Source organism: Periplaneta americana, chromosome 12 (assembly GCF_040183065.1).
Source record: "Periplaneta americana isolate PAMFEO1 chromosome 12, P.americana_PAMFEO1_priV1, whole genome shotgun sequence".
Taxonomy (NCBI): Eukaryota; Metazoa; Arthropoda; class Insecta; order Blattodea; family Blattidae; genus Periplaneta; species Periplaneta americana.
In genome coordinates, this window is record NC_091128.1 from 162,202,327 (window position 1) to 162,225,400 (window position 23,074).

Below are 23,074 nucleotides of genomic sequence, written 5' to 3' on the forward strand. Positions count from 1 at the left end.
CTTGTTGGTCATCGGTATGTTCAGTAGTCTGTGTACCATTGTTCGGAATGCAGCTTGTTTGTGTTGTGTGATTGGATGTGTTACACTACACAAACACACCACCACAGGAAAAACAAACAAAAGGTGCCAAGACCAGCACCAACCAGTTCTGAAGATGGCCGATAACAAGCTGAAACATGTTAACCAGGTATTGTAAAATTTAACACGAGAAAGACACATAATACATATTTCAAAGTGATATAGTGTTAAAAGTTATGTAATGAAGATGTATAATAATAATTGTTGTCAAAAATGTATGTATGCATCTAACGCTCTTGATTTAACAATAAAGTCATTCTCCTTCATGTTTCCCAATATTTCGAAGTGATGTCTTGAGCTATTTGAAGGGCTGTGCAGCTTGCCAGATGATCCATATCCATTTCCTGCTCCTGACAGCATAACAGACAATTTGGTTAAGTCTGTATACCGATTCTGTGGAGATGTTTACTTAAATAATCATTGCCAGTGAGTAGTCTGAACATAGCAACAGCAGATTTACGAGGAAATTCCGGGATTAGACGAATGTTTTACAACAGATTTTTCCATTTGGTATTTTCACTTTCTGCTAATATTTTAATTGTGGTTGATCTTTGCTGTCAAAAATAGACATGCAATATTACAAATGAAAATGCGCAAAAGATGAGAAAACATGAACCCGGAATGGCTATTTCAATCAGCTGTTTCCCACCATATCTCGTAGCATAAATACAGCATTACTGATAATTTATATTCGAATCTGGGTGTTTGCATGGGAATATAATACATCATCGAATATAACACACACCAGTTTTCATGACAATATTTTGTCAAAAACGTGTGTATTAAAATCGCGTAAATACGGTAACTTCGAGTGGACATTCTACATACAACTGATGAGACTGAAATGAGAAGATGCTATTATGATGATTATGATTAATATTATTATAAATATAATCACACTAACGCTGAATGACCTCTTTATTGTCATTAAACAAAGAAATAAAACTCTACTCATTAAATCATTATATTAAAAGTTATGTCTACATCATTGTAGATTCTTTCACTCACATGTCAAAAAGAGACAATAATACAGAATAGACATAATCAAAAATACGAACAAATGTAAATATTACTGGGATATGATTCTGACTTAATACATAAACAAAAAGATACAGAAAAAAAAAAAAAATACATAATGTAACAATTCAACAGGGATTAAATTTCGTAACAGCTCACTAATACTCTCATGTGGGTCAGAATTAATATACTCATCATTCTTCAATTATTTACATTTCGCATCCATTCCAGTATTTATTAAGTGACATTCTGCTTGTTTCTTCACGGAGGCAATTTATTAGCTGAGAACAAAACACCCTCAAAAATGGGATGCCAGCATCATTTAACACGTTCTTCTGTAGTAAAACAACACTTGTGTGCATTCTTCATTTTCACGACATGCTGCAACAAAAATAAAATTCAAGATAATTTATTTACACATTACTTACTTTAACAACACTTTCAAGTGCAGTGATAGGTGAGATAACAGGATAAATATGAAGGAAAACATGATCAGTCTTTAGTAATATTTACCTAGATGGCTGAGAAAATCTATGAAAATTCTAGTCAAGATAAGTAGTCTGAAGGACTGCACCCTTATGTTCCAAAATATTAGTCAGAATGCTTATGAGTGGCTACTCCATACTGTAGTACTTACTTACTGGCTTTTAAGGAACCCGGAGGTTCATTGCCGCCCTCACATAAGCCCGCCATTGGTCCCTATCCTGAGACAAGATTAACCCAGTCTCTATTATCATCCCACCTCCCTCAAATCCATTTTAATATTATCCTCCCATCTACGTCTCAGCCTCCCTAAAGGTATTTTTCCCTCCGGCCTCCCAACTAACACTCTATATGCATTTCTGGATTCGCCCACATGTGCTACATGCCCTGCCCATCTCAAATGTCTGGATTTAATGTTCCTAATTATGTCAGGTGAAGAATACTATGTGTGTACATATTACATATTGTAGTATCTAGGATATTATACTAGTATTGACAAAAATTCAAGAAAAGAAAAAGAGTCTAACAACAGTATTTTCTGTTTTTGCATAAGTAGGGACCTGAATTTTTGCATCTATTTTCATCAAAATTAGCATCTATTTTTTCCAAAGGAAACTTTGTGCATTCTACCTTTCAATTCTCAAAAGATAACACTGTGAACAGTTCGATGTTTCCCTCCTTCAAATTGCATTGTACTGTGATAAAACAGGTTCATTGTCAACATTGTTTCTTGGTGTCCACAATATGTGCAAACAACATTTTGAAAATGCTCTATTCTCCAATGCAGCAAAATTGCAGAATTTACAAAAAAAAAAAACTGTCTTAGAATTTGAAGTATAGAATCCATGAATGAAATAATGCTGGGCTCTTAGCAATTATAGTTGTACACCCCATTTTACGAAGGAGCACATATCTCACAAATTCAACCAACTCTGCCAATATAACTGAATAACTATCCAACTCTGCTGTGATCTCAAAAGCAAATGGCTGAGTAAACCAACACAACACATTTTAGCCAAGCCCATATCAAATATAGAACTTGATAATCGATATTACGATATGTATATGAATTATCAGACCTTCATTATCAATATATATTTATCGAATAGAACAGGAAATAATTGATAAAGAGGTAATCAATCAACATGTTATGAGTATTTAAAAAGTGCCTTTAATTTTTGTATATATACACAATCCATTTGGGGCTAAGAGGGATGAAGTTACGGGAGAATGGAGAAAGTTACACAACACAGAACTGCACGCATTGTATTCTTCACCTGACATAATTAGGAACATTAAATCCAGACGTTTGAGATGGGCAGGGCATGTAGCACGTATGGGCGAATCCAGAAATGCATATAGTGTGTTAGTTGGGAGGCCGGAGGGAAAAAGACCTCTAGGGAGGCCGAGACGTAGATGGGAAGATAATATAAAAATGGATTTAAGAGAGGTGGGATATGATGATAGAGAATGGATTAATCTTGCTCAGGATAGAGACCGATGGTGGGCTTATGTGAGGGCGGCAATGAACCTCCGGGTTCCTTAAAAGCCAGTAAGTATACACAATGCGCTTTGTGCTTCAAAAATAGCATTTTACTCGTGACTTCGCAATTTTATTGGAAATTCTCATATTTTCGCACTTTCAATTCTGCTAGAAAATAATCTTAAATCATCTTACAGATGAAGAAAAATACTTTCTACCCCACAATTTTAAAATTCGCGGATTTCGTAAATGTGAAATTTTCAGTCCCTAGTTTTAACTCACAAAAATCTTTTGTTTCCATAAAATATTTCTTCCTAAATGCAAAGCTTGACTGTCTGAGCTTTTTGTCTAAAATCCCGATTCAAATATCATTACAATTGTGTGTTACTGTTGAAAAATGCTTTAAATACTGTACGTAAAATAATAATGAAGATACAACATACAATATGGGAAATAATGATCTCACCTTTCAATCAAAGATGCTCGCATAGTTGTAGCAATGGCAGAAGGATGTGCATCATTCAATTTAAATACACTCTCTATTACTGACAATTCTGTAGCTGTTGTATCCATGCCACAGAAAGAACACCAGTCATTGACCACCATGCCAGCAGCAATCACTTCTGAACCCCTGTTTATTGTCCCTGCCTGGAAAAAATGACATGCAATTAAGAGTTTTATGGAATTCTTCTGAAACAACAAAGTATAGTGGACGAATCCCTTTACTCTAGAATAGCTATAGCAAAACATGCCGAGAAACTAACTTCATAACAAGCCAGAAAATGCACTGGCTAATAGGGAATTTCCTTTGCACATGTCAGGCCAGAAATGTGTGAATACTGGGGGTCAACATATTCATCATCATTGTCACGGTGGTTCAGTGCTAGAGTGCTGGACTTATAAGTCAGGGGAGCTGGGTTCAAGTTCCACTCTACCCTGAATTTATAAACTGTGCTGGGAAAACTGATGGTCCAGCCAACACAGGAGTTTTCTCTGGGTACTTCAGTTCTCCTGTGATATCCAAACAGTTCTACATCGTCATTCATTACGAGTGTAATGTGGACAAACTGCCTGTGATGCACTCTGGGTAGACTTTGACGAATAGGGTCTTATTCATAAATGAGACTTTGCAAAGAACAAAGTTATCATTTTTCTGTTCACAGTCAACACTCTGACGAAAGTAAACTTCAATCGTGACTTTACTTCGAAGTCGCCGAAAATCTAGACTTTGACTTTCATTCGTGGACATAGCGAAAATGTCCAATACTTGGAAAATTGTTGAATTTGCCAGAATATTAAGGACGTCCATGAGATTATTAAAGCTGCTCATGCTCCTCAATGTATTATTCGATATGAGCAAAATCCTACTGAATTTTATAGGGACAGTGAATTCAAATTAAGATCCAGATTTCACAAATAGATCATAATAACACAACTTCTTATTTGATTGCGATTTTATGCTACAGGTAAGGAGTAAGGCTTAATATTGATTTTGAGTACCAGTATTTAATTCTATAGAGGATAGGTTATACAGTTGGATATGCAATTAATTTATATTTACGATATAAATTACTGCGGTCGTCATAATATTATTTTCTGCATACTGACTTCAGATAATTTTCATGTAGTTTCTGTAGATTTCCAGGGAATAACTCTGCCAACTGTCAGCAGGATAATAATGTCTCTTTCATACTCTGTCTGTCATTAGTGACATCTTCTTATCTTCCATGTCTTCAGAATTAGGTTTATTTTACAGTAAAATATTTGTTTTTATATAAAGCTGCAAGAATGACTGTGAATTGTATAATATCAACAGAAGTTCAATTGTTTCGTTGATTTGAGACTCAAAAGAAGCTCTGTTTGTGACAATGTCTACTCTAGTTCAACTACCCATTAATTTAATTCGTTTAGATGGTCATGATTGTGATTGCCAATGTCAGAACCAGATCGTCAAATCTCGATTTACCAAAGCCAAAGTCTCAAAAATATTGTCTATAAAATTTTCAACAAAGTTAAACTTTGCTACGAAAGTCGACTTCGAGGAATTTTCATCCATAATTTCATACTTACTACATATGCCTATGTCTTCATATATACAGAGTAAACTGTAAGTAATGTTATTAATTTCAGGGGGTTATTCTTTGAGATATTTCAAACAAAAAAATGTTATACAATTTTGCTTCCTTTTTGAGATAAAAATTGTTTCGTATGAAACATTTCATAGCGTGTTTTGGGAACGCAATTGATTGAATTCCGAATATGCTCAATCAATTTAAGAGAGCAGTGTATTGATGATGATAAATGACTGAAAGAATTTTAGTTTTGTCCTTTAAATGTGCAGAAATACGACCCTAAGTGGTCTATTCTTCTCGGCACTAGACTAGACGGCAATTCGGAAGGCGGGTGGCCACTAGATGTGCTGTAGCCTGTATGGCATGTGACGTCACAAGCTTGAACAGGAGAACCAATCAGAATCAGTCTATAACAAGCACTTCTTGAGTTCGTTTGTTCACGTGCGAGTGTTTCAATACATTGAATAAGTAAAACTAACATTTACTGTATGTAAGGTAAGTAAATGGAAGAAGAGACTGTAAAAACACAAGTATTACACAAGCAGGCGCGGAAAATAGTGTTTAAGGTGTATAATTATTATAAAAACGTTAACGAGCAGAACGCTGCCGGCCATCTTGATGCTGGCAGCAACGTTGCCAACGTGCAAGAAACGACTGCAGAAGCATGTGGTGTGGGATTGAGAAACGTGCAAAGAATATTGTTAGTGAAGGAAAGAGGGTTTGTTTGGTGTCATGCTTACAGTAATTAATGGCTAAGGTCATTATTGTCTTTTGATCATTTAAATTCTCTCCTGCGCTATTTGTATTGCACGTGCGTGAAGTACGATGTGGCAATGTTGTACACTGCCTTGCTCTCTCTATCTGTCTCTCTCGACGCAAACGCTAGCAGACAACCCGCCTTCCGAATTGCCGTGGACTCTAGCAACATCTAGTATAAGCCCACTTATAGAGTCGGAGCGAATAATGACGTACTCTGCCATTGGACAAAACATTTTCATCCATCTTCATCATCTTTGAGGCTGGCGTATTTAAATAAAGTTAAATGTTTTATTTTTAATTTAAATGTAACAATATAATGACAATTAGTGGCACTGACAGACTTTTTTTACATCTACTGCATGGACTTATTTTACATACCACAAGAGGAACTTGAAGTAAGGAAGATAATTCGTCTTGATCTTGAACAGATGTGTGAGGATGGACCAATCCTCCTTGATTCGAGAGAACACAGTAGGAACCAACAAGAACATTGGATGCAACAGTCTGCCTGAACACTTCAACCTTCAGTACATCAGCTAAAATTTCTTCTGTTTCCTGGACAAAATAGAGAAATAAGCTATAAGATGAACAAAAATTAAACAAAATAATGTTGGATGTAACATGTTATTCATTCATTCATTCGTAGTTTTCTGCCCAAGGGCAGGTCTTTCACTGCAAACTCAGTAGTTTTCAATCTTTCCTATTTTCTGCCTTCCTCTTACTCTCCACATAACTTAATGTCGTCTATCATCTGATATTTTTTTCTGCCCCCAACTAATGTCGGTTATATAGGAATGTAATTTTATACAATGAAATCTCAGAATAACGTACATCGGAAAATCAAATCTTCTATACTTTATAATGAAAAGTACTTTATTCTGAAAACCATGCCTTTTGACCTACTGTTACCAGTTGTGATTACAGTTCTTGTGTCACAGCACAAATTCAAACATACAAGTACACTTTGAAGAATTATTAAACTTTACAATAAACACTTAACACTAACAATTTTAAAATATAAAAATAAATAAAATAAAAACTTTCTTAAACTAAGAACTAGGATGACCTGAAGAAATCACTTTCTTTTTGTGTGAACCGTTTTTTTAAGTATAGTTCATTTTCCATAAATTATTATATTTCTGTCAAACACATGAGAATTCATATTAAGACGAATAAAAATTCAAAATCGATAAGTTGTTTAAGAATAAAAATTATTACTTGTAACCTTATGTCATAATAAAGTCATAAAACTCGTAAAAATTAAAAAAAAAAAAAAGTGTTAACACTTATTAACTTCAAAATGCTGTACGTAATAATGAAACCTTTTTAAGCTCAGAAAACGTAAAAATATCTGTGCACAGTAACATATGTGATTTGAGCAGAGAATTTTAAAATATATGTTAAGCTGAAAAATACGTAATAGTGAAGTATGTTATTTTAAAATTTCACTGTATATTAATTTTTAGACAATTTTACACCTTTGAAATGTTTTAATTTATAGGCTAAACAGTATATTTTATTGTAACCTGAAGATGCCTTAGGATTAGACTTTTAAAAACATAAGATCACTAAACGACATTTCATACAAGTTGAGAGGATGCGAAGGCATTTCTTTCCCCTTTTACTTGCCCTGAGCCCGTCAGTATAACAGACCGGTAGCTGTTACCTCTTATACCTGCACCCCCCAAGTTGTACACACAAGAAAATAAAATATTAAATAAAGTACATAAATGGATATAAAATACAGTGACACAGATGTCTGACAATTACATGTTTCAGTATATTTTAGTGTCGTTTTTACAAAATTTTCAACTAATAATTAATTAAATAAAGGGATGTTAGTTTGTATTATGAAGTCAGGGGAGAGTGACACAATGCAGATTGTTCCGTCGTTTATCCTGTAGAGTAGCAACTAGCAGTGAAGAAAACATTTATCTTCTGTTGTCGGTAGCTTTTTAATGTGCCAGTTGATATAAATAACAATGAAATGAAATATAAACTCTTAGTATAGATTTTCGAAATCTAGATTACCGGTAAACGTTTTCAATAATAAGAATTTTCACTATGTTCAAAGTCAATTAGTCAAACGTTAATAAGATAGACAGTAGCATCTTCCCCTTCACGGATGGTAAAGAGTGTGAGTAGAGGAGAAAGCCTATCAACCAAACTGAAATGGGGATTACACTGAACATTTTTTTGTATCAATAGACGCTTTAGTGCAAAATAAAGGTTGTATTTTGAACAAAGTTTGTGAACAGCAAGATACATTACCCTGTCTAAGTCTGGGTGCACAAGTGCAACATAGTCATTGCACGCTATCACATTTCCCAGTGCTGATAATCTTTCCTCAACACGTTGCACACGCACCGTATCAGGAAGTGAATTTCTCAAATGTTGCAGTTCTGTGTCTGTGGTAGAATTTGGAACCAGAAGTCCATTCTTGTTTCCTGTCAAGAGAATGCACATGAGTTGTTTTATGTAGGTATATACAGTAAGTGGCGAAAGGGAGGGAAAGAAAGAGATGACTTGCTTGATAGACATCACTGGTCATTGCATATATATATATATATATATATATAATATGAAGAGTTCGCGGGAAAAACGATGAATGTCACAGTTTTGTTAAGGTTAATGTAATTATCTAATTCAATGGATCACTACGAAATTTAATGTTGTTCTTATGAAAAATGGTAAAAAGGAGAATTATCACCACGAATACAGTAATCCCTTCCTTTATTTTCTATAGAAACAGCACTACATCTTGCAGTTATAGACTCAATTAGATCATTATCTAATCCTTAACAGAAATGTGACATTCATCGTTTTTCCCGCGAACTCTTCATATATATATATATCCGGAAATGACAAGTAAACTTAATGCAGATGTTTACAGTTATAAAATGTCAAACTCATTGCTTTACGTGTCTAAAATCTTTGTCCTATATGAGACGGTCATAAATAATACTATTACAATGTAGAGTTATATTAGCTCAGTTGGTACAGCAACTGACTGGAGACTGGAAGATCCTGGGTTCATGCATGGATGGAAATGGGATTTTTCTCATCACAATTTGCTCTAGACCACATCCAGCATCTTGTCAAATTGAGTATAGGTTCTTTCCAGAGGTGAAAAGGTGCCTGAAGTATGGTGTGAACCACATCATCTCCTCCTAGTGCCCAGAGCACGTGAGCTCTGCCCCCATACGCTATATGACACCACGGGATACTTTTACCTATAAATTATTATTCACAAAATCTCAGATTTCTATCTCAATGATAAGTTCGAAAGAAACATTTTTCTAAATATGACTAATTGTTCTGTAGTTGTAAAGCTGCTACAGAAAAGTTTCTAGAAGCTGTTGTAGAAATTCCTTCATTTTTAATAGCCCAAAAATATAATTTTTTAAAATGCTTTGGATCATTATATGCTTTACAAAAGAACAGTTTAAATTCAGTAACAAATAGGTACACATGTTGCAAGCAATCACTAGCTTTTATTGAACAATTCTTATGCTGCTCCTTTGTCAATGAAAATGAATATAATCAATTGTTAAAACATAAATACAACTTCCTCCTTATGAGCTAATCAGACGGTTTTATAATTGGGAACATGAAGGTTAATTATTTAGTAAAATACCGCAAGACGATGAAAATATTAAATGGAAAGACATTTTTTCAGAGCTATAAATGAATTCCTGAACTACCACATAAAATAAATGGTACTGTTTGGGCAGTGACCTTCATAGAAGTGGTTTATTGTCATCACTAATTTCATTATTACGTCCAAAAGAAATGGAGGAAGGGGCGCACTTCCGTACAGGGGCAGTGGCATTTCCTCTAATCTTTTTCCAAATAAAAGATTTTCCTGATGGTATCACACTTCATTATCACAACACTACGAATTATTGCTTTATTCCTCTCTTTCTAATATTTATTTGTAGAGGTATATAAAACTTTTTATGAGTAGGCTCTATACAGGTTTAGTTTCATCTTGAGGTCACTTTGCATATCAAATTATAAAAGAATCTTCGTAGAGTGCCCTAGGCACACCACAGCCATCCAGAATGGCAGCAGCATCGTACCACTTGCAATTAGGCCTATATATAAAAGCTTATTTTTCCTTAGCAGCATTTCACAACAATAGCTCTATTCATACCAATACACAAGAAAATGCTAAATAAATGACTTTACTCTCATCATCTAAGTTAATGATTTTCGTACATACCAACACACATCCGTCCAATTATTCGACATCCAGCAAGTGATGCGTGCACGACTGGAATTGTCTCAGCCAGTTCTGCTTCAAATACACTAAAAGCAAAACATAAAGACAAGTTAAAAGTTGTAACTATATTTAATTTCGTAATTTACAATGATAGACGGTTCGTTACAAGTACAGTACCTTCCTGTAAATCGTTGAAGCAAGCTTATCTTAAAATAATACGATAAGTTATGGAATTTCTAGAGGCTTATTTCCTTACAAACTTTTATTCCCTTTACCATAATAAGTTTTGGACATTAAGCAGATTTTTATACAAGAAGAATGCAATGTATCTACATAATTAGTGAATCGTGATCCTTAGTTTTAAATTTAAATAACTGGAATTGGCCACTTTACAGTTCTTTCAGATTATGAGCGTAATACGAGTAGTTATATAATGTAAACCAGCAAGTTACATATCGAGGCTACTAGCTGTGTGTGATCTGCCACTCAATTTACATAATCCCACTCACTCTAACCTTATCACAGACCTCGTCGTACTTTATAGGTTACTGAAGTGATATGACATTTCTCGTGCGCTATGTACAGTGATATTCAGTAACATTAAAATCTGTGGCTCTCCAAAATTGTCATCAAAACATAATTATGATCCCCGTGAAGTTTAATTAGGCCTACTGTCAAACGATCTTAAAAGAGTACATCACACTGTTGTAATAATGCCACTGAATACAATTATCGGTACCCAATTATCATGTGTAAAAATTACTCATTATTCCACGTATCATTATTATTTCTAGTTTGTCGTCCTTCCTCTGTAAAAACAGCCTCTGCAAATTTGAGTAGAATGTGATTACCGGTAGCATTGTTCAATAAGGGAAAACACTAGACATACCGGCAGAAAAATATAATTATACATTAAACTGGTATACCTGTAAAAGTTTTCTGATCCTCCTATCGCAACAAGACAGTATGAATTTGTTAATTTAGAGAAAACACCAACTTCATTGTTATTTTCAAACTGTACACGAACCGCCATAACAAACTATGTTTTCACAATTTTTCACACGGTAACCCAATGAAAATGTAACAAAATGAGCAAATTGCCTCCTTGGATCAATATATATAACGTATATTGCGTAACAATCCAAGTTCAAAATAAATTTTCAATTGCTTAAAATCGGTGAAGATCTGTTACACAACATGTGCAACTTCAGCTGAAACGGATGAAACGAGGACGAAATTGCTCATGCGCAATCGCAATAGCGACACTATCGATAGTCGATAATCCCGTTACCTCACTTCCCGGTAAGGTCAAAAGACAGATTAAAAAAAAAGGAAAACCCCAGGTAACGTGTCCGCTCGATTCATGGTTAAGCTGCATCTACACGATTCAATTTTCCATGCGCCTACGCATCAAGAGGACTAATAATATAATATATGCAGCCTGGGAAAAATAATTTAAAACACGCGTTCAATTAAGATGCATGAAGATTTTGTATCTACATGGTCCGCCGTTTTGAACGTTATCTTCACTGCGTGTATGTATACACGGAGTAGTGGCCGTGTGCACCATTCTCGATCATCTAGCCCGTTTATCAGCAATCACGGAAACATGGTCAATTCTTGACAATGATCAAGTTACAGATGCGGTGCACCGACATTTTCCCTCGATCAACTCATTACCGTCAGCTGACGGTACGCTCGCTTGAGAAGAATCATCTGAGCGCTAGGTAACCGCGTATAAAACAGCGAACGAACGCACTCTGTCAATTATCGCTTTGTTTTTGTTTGTCGCCTTGTCGGACTGTTTCAAACATCGTCACAGGTTTCAAAACAAGTTTCATGGAAGAAAAAAAGAAAAGAGCACCGAACTTCTCACAGTTCGAAGTGGGAATTCTTTTAGAACTCGTCGGCAATTCGGCATCTATATTAGAAAATAAAAGTACTGACGGAAGTTCTCTAAGAGAAAAGCAGGCTACCTGGTTGGATTTAACCTCACAATTCAACGCTGTTCCAGGTGAGTTATACGTGTTTACATAATTCGGGAACATTTTAGAACATGGATTGCACGTACCAAATTATGTCTTAAAATATTAAAAAGAGCAGATTTGTCTGCGTTTGTCGAATGCGCATCATTATATTTACGAAAAGGCACTTTTCAGTGCCAATAATTTATTTTGTGTGCACAAGGTTGGAATTTTGAACTAAGAGGGAAAGGGTGCAATCCATGTTCTGGAGTTTATCCCATCCACATAATTTATACAGTGGTTATTTCATACTTTTGATAATAATTGGGAAAATTTTAGTATACGGATACCTCACTGACAATTATCTTGAAATAGGCTACTAAAAAGAGCAGATTTGTATGTATTTGTCGAATTCTCATCATCTTGCTTACGAAGAGACATTGCAGAGCCAATAATTTATTTGGGAAAATTTCAGTATACGGATACCTCACTAACAATTATTAAAAAAAAAAAAAAAAAGGCAATTCATCTGTGTATGTCGAATACGCATCATCATGCATACGAAAAGGAAGTTTTTAGTGCCAATTTATTTTGTGTGCATGAGATTGGAATTTTGGAGTAAGAGGGAAAGGAAAGTATCCTTGTTCTGAAATTTATCCATTTATTTTGTGTTCACAAGGTTGGAATTTTGGAGTAAGAGGGAAAGGAAGGTATCCGTGTAATTTCTCTTAATTCAAGCGTCAGTAGCCTTATTGTCCAAAACGTCATGTAGGTCCTAATAGTTTGAAACTGCAAATCTATAGCTAATAAGTGATAATCTCGCATTCCACAAAATGGTCATTTAGTTTTACTATATTATTACCAGCATATAATAACTACTTTATTATTAAATTGGACAGTTAGGCCTAAATAATATTTTGTCCTCAAGTAAAGTCCCCAGAAACATATATAAAATATTAGTCTATTTTTACAAAAAAAAATATATATATATTTTTATTATTCATCTGCAAACTTGCAGAGACATATCACTTTTTAGCCATCGATATATTATTAGACCTCCCTGTGAAAACTGTTGGGTAGTGTAAGGAGTGATTAAATGAAATTGAAGATTAGACAGAAGTGAATAAAATAAATTTATTGCAATTTATATCAGTGTTCAATATCATAATCAAGTAGTATTATAATTTTAAAAAATTCCAGCGGTCTACATTAATACAAATGAACATGACAGTTATCTGATAAATTAAATAATTTACATCAATTGAACATAATATGTAATAGGTAAATAGCCTATTTACAGTGAGGTCAGTATTAAACTATTTTGAACTACTTTTTACTTCACAAAAACACACAAAAAAACATATTTTTTTAACAATTTTCTCCTTTTTTCTATTAATACAGGGTTGCCGAGTTAAAATTCTGAAAAAGCTGAAATTCATGTTAAAAACAACAAAAATAAGCTGACACCATTAATTATTATTTTCATAAGATAAAATAAGTAAATACATTACCATGCATACAATAACAAACTATTCAGCATTTGAAATGTAAAACACACAACAAATACAGCCAGATTGCTATGAATTATTTTTATTATACTCTTCAGTGTGGTACATCTGACTTTATTAAAATATTTTTTGTCAAACACTTGTTCAGGGCACTTTCCAACATAGTTTAATTTGCAACATGCAATGGAAGAGAGAGTTCTGAGTTTCATTTTGTCGTTTCTATAAAAATGTGTATTGAAAACTTAAATTAACCGATTAATACAAAATAGACATTGGCACAGCAATTGTGACAAAAGCTGACAACAGATATGAACTGACAAGCTGACAAACTTTAGAAAATGCTGGTCAGTTTTAAAACCTGACACTTGGCAAAACTGTTAATAAAATACACTAAACCTAAGTTAAGCTGAGCAAACCTAAACTAAAGTGACAAGCCAGGCTTGCTGTACAGTGAGAGTATATTTCCAAAAAAAATTTCACATTCTTTTTGTAAAACAGCAATTAAATCGAGGCTTTGCAGAAAAAAAAAGTTACGAAATCCAGTACTGACCTCGTTGTAAATAATGAATATGTAATATAATGTGGAGTTATTGGAAGCTGTGATGAGTAAAATAAAATTACACAAGTTCCTTTCTTTCTAAAATTAAATAAGCTTATTATGCAGGGTCCCCTACAAAGTTTGAAGTATATTGTGCTTATGGTTGAAAATTATACATTAATAGAGACTGTGAATACATTTAACCCACATTTTCTATATAGCAGCATAATTATTAACATGGTTTTTACATATTTATGTTTCTTTATGTTTTAGGTGTAACAAAAAGGTCTACACAAAATCTAAAAGTATGCTATGAGAATTTAAAAAGACGTCTACGCAAAGACCTTGCAGATGAGAAAGTAGAGACATATAAGACTGGCGGAGGAAAAAAGAACATTAAAACCACAAACATTGACCCTAAACTACTAGAAATTATGGGCCATTCTGTAAGACCCTTACAAAATGCCTTTGTCTCTGATACTAGTTATCAGGGTGACGTTTTGTATGATGGTAGTTTGTCAGTAGTAACTACACAGTATGAGGTACCATCAACATCAACTGCTCCTGAAATGGAACCAGTTGAGCAGGCATCAACAGTATCAGCTACTGTAATACAGGACATCACACAGAGAGTAAATGTACAGACACCAGTCGATATGGTATCGCCTAATATCTTCCAAGAAAAGGAAGTGGCACACTCCAAGACCCCAGCCAGCTCCAAGCAGTACCAATGGAATCGTCGTCGGATGCCTCAAAAACCAAAACCTTCATGTGATGCTGTAGCTGACACCTTTAAAAAAAGAATAAGTGTACTGGAAAATCAATTACGAACGATGGAGGAAGAACATCTAAAAGAAATTAGGATAAAAAACTTAAAAATTTCAGTGTTACGACAGAAACTAAAATACTGGAAAAAAAAAATTCTGTTAATTGAAATGCCTACCACTGTCTCTTCCAGTTTTCAACTGGGTCATTCCGTGTCATTTCAACCAATATTCTTTCAAAATGTCACCCACCATCTCAGATCATCTTCGTATTAGGTGAACATGTTTGCTTACCTGAGATGTGAACATAACCAAAATATTTGTTTTACCTGTAGCACCATTTCTTTGTTATAGCTTCATGAAAATATAAAAATTGCATATATGTCACAAACACGCTTTATAAGGTACTCCAGAAACAAAAATTGCTGCAAAAACGGAATAACTGTACTTGATTCTTGTATTTAATTGTTTGTTTGTTATTGAAGATTTTGAAATTACTATTGATATGAAATTATAATTGTTTGCTTTCTTTTACACACACGCACACACACATTATAACACTTTCCATGGATTTGGGCCAAATGGTTAATCCGTTTCAGTATCAGTTATCAGTAGTTGTTTCAATGGTCGTTCCTAATGTCTTGTTCCCCAAGGTTGGAAATTTTTCATTATTCTTGGGAGACAATGTCGTGGCATCCATTGGATGTGTTCAAACCAGTTATTTTTGTATTTAATCCAGCACTGATGTAACTTTCAGTTACTGGTAATTTAAAATTTGTTTATTAGCCTTGTGATCTAACAAAATAGCTATACTGCGCAGTTTTTCTCATGAACTTCATTTCAGCCGCTCTAATTCTTGATTTATCAGATGTTTCTAGAGTCCATATGTCACTGCCATACATTAACATTGGAAGTGCCAAATTGTTATAAATTTTACTCTAGTAGGTACTCCTTGAAAATTTTGTAGGTTAAAAAATATTATTTATGAGTCCTGTTATTTTTAGGAACTTTGAGATGTAATTTTTTTCATTCTCATGAGACAGTAAACATCCTAAATAGTTAAATGACTTTGTTTGCTCAGTGATTTTATTATTAGTAACTATTTCACTTCTTACTGGTTCTTGGCCTATGAATGTCATCATTTTTGTTTTTTGTGGTAGAAATTGCCATTTCATAAGCTTGTATAACTTTATTCAGTTTATGCACTGCTATTTGTAAAAAAAATATATATATATATATATATATATATATATATATATCTATGTGTGTGTGTGTGTGTATTTTAACTGTATATACTTACAGCCTTAGACACAAAAAATGACAGATCTCCTGTAGTGTGAATTTGTCTAAGTCCATTTTGGACAGCACTTGGTTTACACGACTAGGGAAAGGATATTTATTTTGCACTTAATTTATTATTTGAATATATCTTCCTTATAACACATATATCTTCATAACACCTATAAACAGACAAATAAAAGCAACTAACAAAACAAAGAAGAAAAAGAGCGGAGTCATGCATAAGAAATTTCTTCATGTGTTAACCTAAGCTCTCATTGAATCAATTGAAGTCTTCCGAAGGGGACTTTGTATGGCGGCCCATCATTTTTTGTGTCTAAGGTTGTACATGATACATCATAATAAAGTCTAAATGTGGAGCAACATAGCTTTTAGAACCACTACATATCTGATACAAACAAAAATAGACATTTATAATTGTACCCTGGGTCCAAGTTTAGTAATATAATTTTCACACAAATGTTTGTTGACATTTTATTTCCTTAATATACCTGTCATTTGGAATTAATGGGTTCATTTGTTTCCTTGGTCACTTGTTATGTTCTTCCTGTTGCTGTGTGCATACTGCCTTCACACAGTGTAATGCTCAAAAGCAACCTCACAGGTATCACTTTGAGACCTATAATATGATAATGCTGGGCCATGTGGACGCATACATTTAACAGTTATATCCCTTTCATCAGTATTTACTGCTTCTGCAAATCTTTTGCACCAGTATGAATCATATACACAAGCCACGTTGGAGTTTGCACTCCAACTGTAATTATTGCACTTCCATTGTGAGCTGATGCTGTAATGTTCATCAGCACTAACCTTTTCGCACCAATTTCATTTATTGACAAGGGCACAAATTGATGTAGACTGTGAGTACCAGAAATTATAAAAGCTTGCTGAAATCGTTTATTCAGTTGGACACGAGTTCATGATGTCTTTTATGGTACAAAGAAAAATTTCAATTTCTTTAAGTGTTTCCCTACAGAAGTTGTAGATCAGACGTACTCATGGTGGGCACATCGCCCAGTGCAGAAGATGGGCGGGTGCTGGAAACTTCTGTACATGCAAACAGACAGTGTCGTGCACTCAGACCTATTGTAACCTAGCAGTAAGGTTGCTTCCGGTTTGTATCATGGATAGACCTATTGATACAATATTTATTTAACCTGGTAGAGAGAGATAAGGCCGTAGCCTTCTCTTTCCCTCTACCAGGGGATTACAACTACAATATCAAAAATATAATTTAATATTAAATTTACTATTACAATAAAATCAAAGTACTAAACATTACTTGTATAATAAAGACTGGACAATTTATTATAGAAGTTAAGACCAAAGAAAGAATTAGTTACTGAAGTACAAATTAAACATAGCATAATTAAATAGGGATGAAATTACTGAAGATCGAAGTATTTTATGCTACAGTAAGGAAGCTATTTACAAAGAGAACAGAAAAGTACCAGCACTACATTTAAAGTGACTCTTTTTGTTCAAACTGACAAACTTGCCAAACACTTACTATGCGGGCACTCTGTTATAGGGACAGAATATAACATTGAGCCACATTACAACATCAGGCATGCTCAAACATATGATACTATGCAAATCATGCAAATCTGGCTTTCAGGTAGTAGCTCCCTGTAAAGCAGGTTTGAATAATTTCAAGGAAAAATTGTTCCGGGGCCGGGTATCGATCCCGGGACCCTTCGCTTAGCACGCGAACGCTCTACTGTTCGAGATGAGCGTATGCAAGTAATATAAAATTTAAAAAGACTGTCATCAGTGAAGTAAGTTATAGGGAAGTAAAGCATTATTCCAGACATTTCCCTGGTTACTGAAAAAAAAAAAAAGGAAAAAAATATAAACAAGAAAATGCTTAAAGCAAAATCATAATGATAACATTTAGTTGTGCACATAATGTAAATATATTATAAATACAACACTCTAATTTGAAAAAAAGATATTGAAATAAAGTGATAAAATATTGTCAGTTCCACTAGGACAGTTGTTTTTAATCTTTTTTTGGAAAAAGAGGCCCCTTTGAAAATATGGTGAAAGCTATGGACCCCCTTTCTAGAAAAATATAAAAAAAGGACTAACATTTTCAGATACGCTTCTCCTTTTTTACTGCTGCTTTTTAGTTCTGTACTGGTCAATAGGAGCTGGATATTTTTGTGTATTTTACATACACACGGAATTGTGTTCCTGGTGATCCTGCTGACACAGTGTTTTGGTCTTAATAAATTGGCAAAATGTAGAAAAACAAACTATTGTGGAAGAGGGTTTTGCTTTAAAAGTAGAGTATAGTTCTTGCAGATTGCAAAGTATAAGGCATTTCTGTTCATGTACATTTTTTTAAATGCTTTGTCTCTGATGCCTGACAATATTCTGGTAAATTCAGATTATTATAAAAGCCAGTTACCATTTTCACTGTTTCGTCTGCTAGCTTCTTTCCTCTTTTTATGTTTCGAAGATAAAGTCTCCCTTTCACTTTCACAAGTTTTCTTCATTGCTTCACTCTCTTTCCTTTTTGACCAACTTTAAGAAACTAGTGTTAGTAACTAAATTTTTCCCTGCTAGTTACAGTTTGAATTTTTTGCATTATTAGGTCTAAAAGTATATGAAAATCTTCTGTCTTTTGCTTTATTTCAGTTCTAAGTGTTTCCTCTTCAGGTAGTGAAGCCGAATCAGGGTAAAGGATTCTCCCCCCCCCCCATATAAAATTTACCTAGTTTTGCTTTGAGAGAAGTTGATGCAAGTTCTATTTTATATTTGGCTACAGATGCCGTTCTGTGTTGTGGGATGCCATGGATCTTGAGACACCCAAACTAACAAGGCTTTCATTTATACCCTCTTTAAAGAAAATTTCCATAACAGTTTGACTACAAGATCATCCAAAGGACTGGACTGTTTGCTTCCTCAGAAACTTCTATTATTTTTTTAATCATTTTTCCTGCATATGTATATATATATATATATTGAATAAGCAGTCGCGGACAGCCGATGAGGGATGGTCCTCAGCTTGGGGGTTGGGCGAAGAGCTAACAACCCATCACCGTAAAAAAACAGCTTGATACGATTCCTTCAAAGTGGGATATGATGATAGAGAATGGATTAATTTTGCTCAGGATAGGGACCAATGGCGGGCTTATGTGAGGGCGGCAATGAAGCTCCGGGTTCCTTAAAAGCCAGTAAGTAAGTAAGTATCATTTTTCCTGCAATTTGGACACATCTTTATGCCAAGTGCAGCATTATGTCCTTTCCTCTGTAATTTCCTGGCATTAACAAGGTAGGCTATATCTCTTTCAAACCAGATATGTTTTTTTGTGTGTTTTAAACAAATTACACTTGCTCACTATGAGTGAAAACCTCCAGAGATAATTATTTGTTCTTATGGTAATCACAGCATGTTGCCTTTGTTACAAGACTTGATATTGCTATATCTTCTCTCCATAACAGAAATTCTCCTCTTCTTTTGTTTGTTTATTTGTCATTAACAGACCCTTGACAGGTATCAGTATTTGAACAAAAGGCAGCATATGCATTGACTTTATGACAAGGTTTTACAGATAACACTCCATTACAATCACACAGAAATCAACGCAGCCTTATTTTATATGAAAGACTGAAAAGAATACCTAACGTAGACTACTGGAGAACCTTCTCAGATACTCGTACAAGCTTAGAGATCCAACAAGGTTTCATACAGAAAGTTAAATATCTAAAAAAAAACCCAATATAGCCTACCATTAGACAAATATAGTATGGAAAGGTTACAACTTCCATCTTATCCTGTCAATAAATTAAAAATCCAAATTACAATATAACACTATCAACACAAGATTCCAGAAACTGAATGGGTACACATCTACACCGATGGTTCTAAAATCAGCAATAACTTTAATAATACGACTGGTGCTGGAATATATAATACATTATTTTGCTTTTATATATTTCTAGGTCAAAATTCAACTCACTTTGATGAGAACTTGAAGCAGTCAATTCTACATAAAAACAACTTTTCTATCACAGTAACCTCTTTAATAAAGCTGTTATATTTAGCGATTCTAAATCAGTTATACAAGCCATTAATGCAAACACCTATGCAACAAAAAGAATTACTGAAATTCACCGAAGTATCAAACACTAAGTTATCTCTTCACAATAAATAGTTTTGCAATGGATTCCTTCATACTGTGGAATTCTTGTTAATGAGATAGCAGATTTCTTAACAAAAATTAAAAAAAGGCACAATGATCCAACAAATTAAAAATTCATGTTTATCATTTCAATTTTCCAAAGTAATAATTAAGAAAATCATCCAACAAGAAATACACAAAAAATTAGTAGGCCTACATGAGAGTATAAATAAGCAATGGAATATTTTATTAAACAATAACAATTTAATTCCAGACTGCCCATGAATGAAAGCTGTCGTCGCACTTTTTCAATTATATATGTGATATGATTGTTTGGCTGCTTATCTATATAAAATAAATATTTTTCATACTCCTAATTATTTATTTTGTAAAGAAGAAAATACTATAATGGATATGACACACCTCAAGAATTGTATAAATTTAACAGTACACATCTGTCATAATATTGGGAAGCAAGAATGCAAATGGAAGAACTCCAATACACAGAGCATTAGCAACCAAACAACATTGACTTTTGAGACTTATAGTATTAAAGATTATACCTGTACAATAAAAAATTAATAAGCCAACAGCAAGTTTACACTATCTAAAATACTCGTAGGCCTATATCAATATTCCATATATAGCCTAAGTGAATTACCCAAACTTTTCAGAAATATAATGCAAAGCAGAGTTTGAAAATTATAATTTTACATATGCTTTATGTGGCTTAATTTCTAGATTTTAACAAAGTATTTTTTTTTCTCGAGAACCTCTCATTTCTAAAAAAACAATTTTCTTCCCTAGTAAAGACTGGTGCACACTTAAAAAAATCTACAATTCTGAATATACAGCAAATTGTTCTTTATAATATTATACATATCTAAATTTTTGAAGTAATTTGACACTTAGGTAACTAAATTACCAGTATACTGATACCAAGAAGCCATATTGTGAAATTCTCCAATGTATATTGAATAAAATAAAGGAAGAATCAAGGCTCTGGCGTTCATTCTTTACTTTTTATATCTACATTTGTTCCACTCTGCACTCATCAATATCAGTTACTGAGTGAGAACACATGAACTTCAACGGGCTGTAACTCACTCATGCAACAACGGAATAATCTAAATTCTGCCAGATTTCTGTACTGGTATACATAAAACTCATGACCAAATATCATAACAATCGCTATCAGTGGGTGACATGTTTTAGTTGCACTGACACAGAATGACTCTAGCGCTTTGTCTAAAAAATAAGTGTTTCAGAAATTGCTAAATATAAAGTTAAAATTAATGTTCATAATTAAAAGCAAAAATTAATGTTCAATGTTATTACACTGATGCTACTGACTGACTTACCTTATTGAAAATGTTGGTTAATTATAGCTTGACGAAATGCTCTCCCAGGCACAGCATCATTGCGCTGCATCAACTCTCCTTGGGGAACAGGTTCATCATCATCAATGTCAGGGCCTCTTAAACCTCGTAACTCCTCTAGTAGTCGCACCATCTGTGGATCTTCAGGCGGTTCTTCATTGCTGGTGCTTCTGGCAATGTTATGCAGTACTGCAGTAGCCGTTATTACAGTCATGGCTTTCTGCAGACCACATCTCAAACTCACTGACAATATTGGAAACCTTCTTTTCCATATACCATACTGCCTTTCTACAGTGTTCCTTGTTTTGATGTGTGCTCTATTATATCGCTGTTCGGCTGGAGTTAGTGGATTTAACAGTGGAGTTAATAAATATGGTTTGCAGGCATAACCTCCATCTCCTAATAAATACCCATGCGGTATTTCACCATTTTCAAATTGTGCTCTACGAGCACAGTTACGAAATATGGTGCTATCATGCACAGATCCTGCCCATCTTGCCACAATATCCCTTATCAATAGATCGTGATCACTGATTGTCTGACAATTCAAAGAGAAATAACCTTTCCTGTTACGGAAGTGTTCTGCGTTGTCTCCCCCAGGAGATTGAATTCTAATATGTGTACAATCTATTGTTCCTATCACACCCGGAAATCCATCTATTTGATGAAATCCATCCATTACATTTTGTAAATCGGCCCTTGCTGGAAAAACAATGAAGCGTGGAAAGAACGATGCAATGATTTCCGACACTTCACTGGTGATACGCTGCACTGTTGTTCGATGTATATTAGCAGTGTCCCCGATAACAATATTAAAAGCACCTGTGGCATACGATCGTAAAGTTGCCAAAACTCTGTTCATAGGAGAAACGGGATTATTTCTGTTGGTAGGGAACTCTAACCTATCGTTCATTTGGTCCACTAACCACCACACTGTTTCTTTACTCAGTCGAAATCTCTCTTCAAATTTTCTGTCTCCCAGATCTTCGAAAGGATCTCCTCTTTCTACAATAACACCAATTCTATTATTTCCGCAGTGATTTGCGTGTTCAAGATACATCATTTCATCTTCGATTCCATCAAGTACGTCAAATCGTGCCGCCATTTTGGTTTTCTCGACTTGACCATGTTCAATTCAAGATAATCAGTCCCACACCCGTGATCAAATTTGATCATCATCAACTCGCTTGTTTAACTTTGATCGAGATTGATACTCCGCAAATTGGCGTTGAAGACGGTCAAGTGCCGACTTAACTTTGGTCAAATTTTGATCGAGAATGGTGCACACGGGCATAGATGAATTTGATTTAGCGACTTTCTAGCTATTTGTAACTTCGACTTTGGTGACGTTGGTAGGTGTGTCATGGAAAGT

The 23,074-nt window shown here is 34.3% G+C and overlaps 2 protein-coding genes and 1 long non-coding RNA gene across 3 annotated transcripts; 1 reads left to right on the plus strand and 2 right to left on the minus strand.

The window, feature by feature from the left end:
• Positions 1-980: 980 nt before the first annotated feature.
• Positions 981-11,366, minus strand: eIF6 (eukaryotic translation initiation factor 6). The gene is made up of 6 exons (XM_069842437.1): positions 11,044-11,366; positions 10,118-10,203; positions 8,164-8,339; positions 6,271-6,447; positions 3,528-3,709; positions 981-1,476 (listed from the first exon to the last, which is right to left on the minus strand). The coding sequence occupies exons 1-6, from the start codon at positions 11,148-11,150 to the stop codon at positions 1,467-1,469; spliced, it is 738 nt and encodes a 245-aa protein (XP_069698538.1). The 5' UTR covers positions 11,151-11,366; the 3' UTR covers positions 981-1,466.
• Positions 11,367-11,677: 311 nt separating this feature from the next.
• Positions 11,678-14,503, plus strand: LOC138711114 (uncharacterized). The gene is made up of 2 exons (XR_011335348.1): positions 11,678-12,131; positions 14,401-14,503. It is a non-coding gene; the product is annotated as an uncharacterized lncRNA (long non-coding RNA).
• On the minus strand, positions 13,202-23,002 carry LOC138711109 (putative nuclease HARBI1). Its single transcript, XM_069842435.1, has 2 exons — positions 21,685-23,002; positions 13,202-14,917 (listed from the first exon to the last, which is right to left on the minus strand). The coding sequence occupies exon 1, from the start codon at positions 22,805-22,807 to the stop codon at positions 21,686-21,688; it is 1,122 nt and encodes a 373-aa protein (XP_069698536.1). The 5' UTR covers positions 22,808-23,002; the 3' UTR covers positions 13,202-14,917; position 21,685.
• Positions 23,003-23,074: the final 72 nt, after the last annotated feature.

What these genes read in the sequence shown, in the direction of transcription:
- eIF6 (XM_069842437.1), bottom strand. Translation starts at nt 11,150, where the DNA reads ATGGCGGTTCGTGTACAGTTTGAAAATAACAATGAAGTTGGTGTTTTC. An exon ending in TGCACCCAGACTTAGACAGG is followed by an intron (nt 6,448 to 8,163) that starts GTAATGTATCTT and finishes TATTTTGTCCAG; the next exon opens with GAAACAGAAGAAATTTTAGC. An exon ending in TACTTCAAGTTCCTCTTGTG is followed by an intron (nt 3,710 to 6,270) that starts GTATGTAAAATA and finishes CATTTTTTCCAG; the next exon opens with GCAGGGACAATAAACAGGGG.
- LOC138711109 (XM_069842435.1), bottom strand. Translation starts at nt 22,807, where the DNA reads ATGGCGGCACGATTTGACGTACTTGATGGAATCGAAGATGAAATGATG.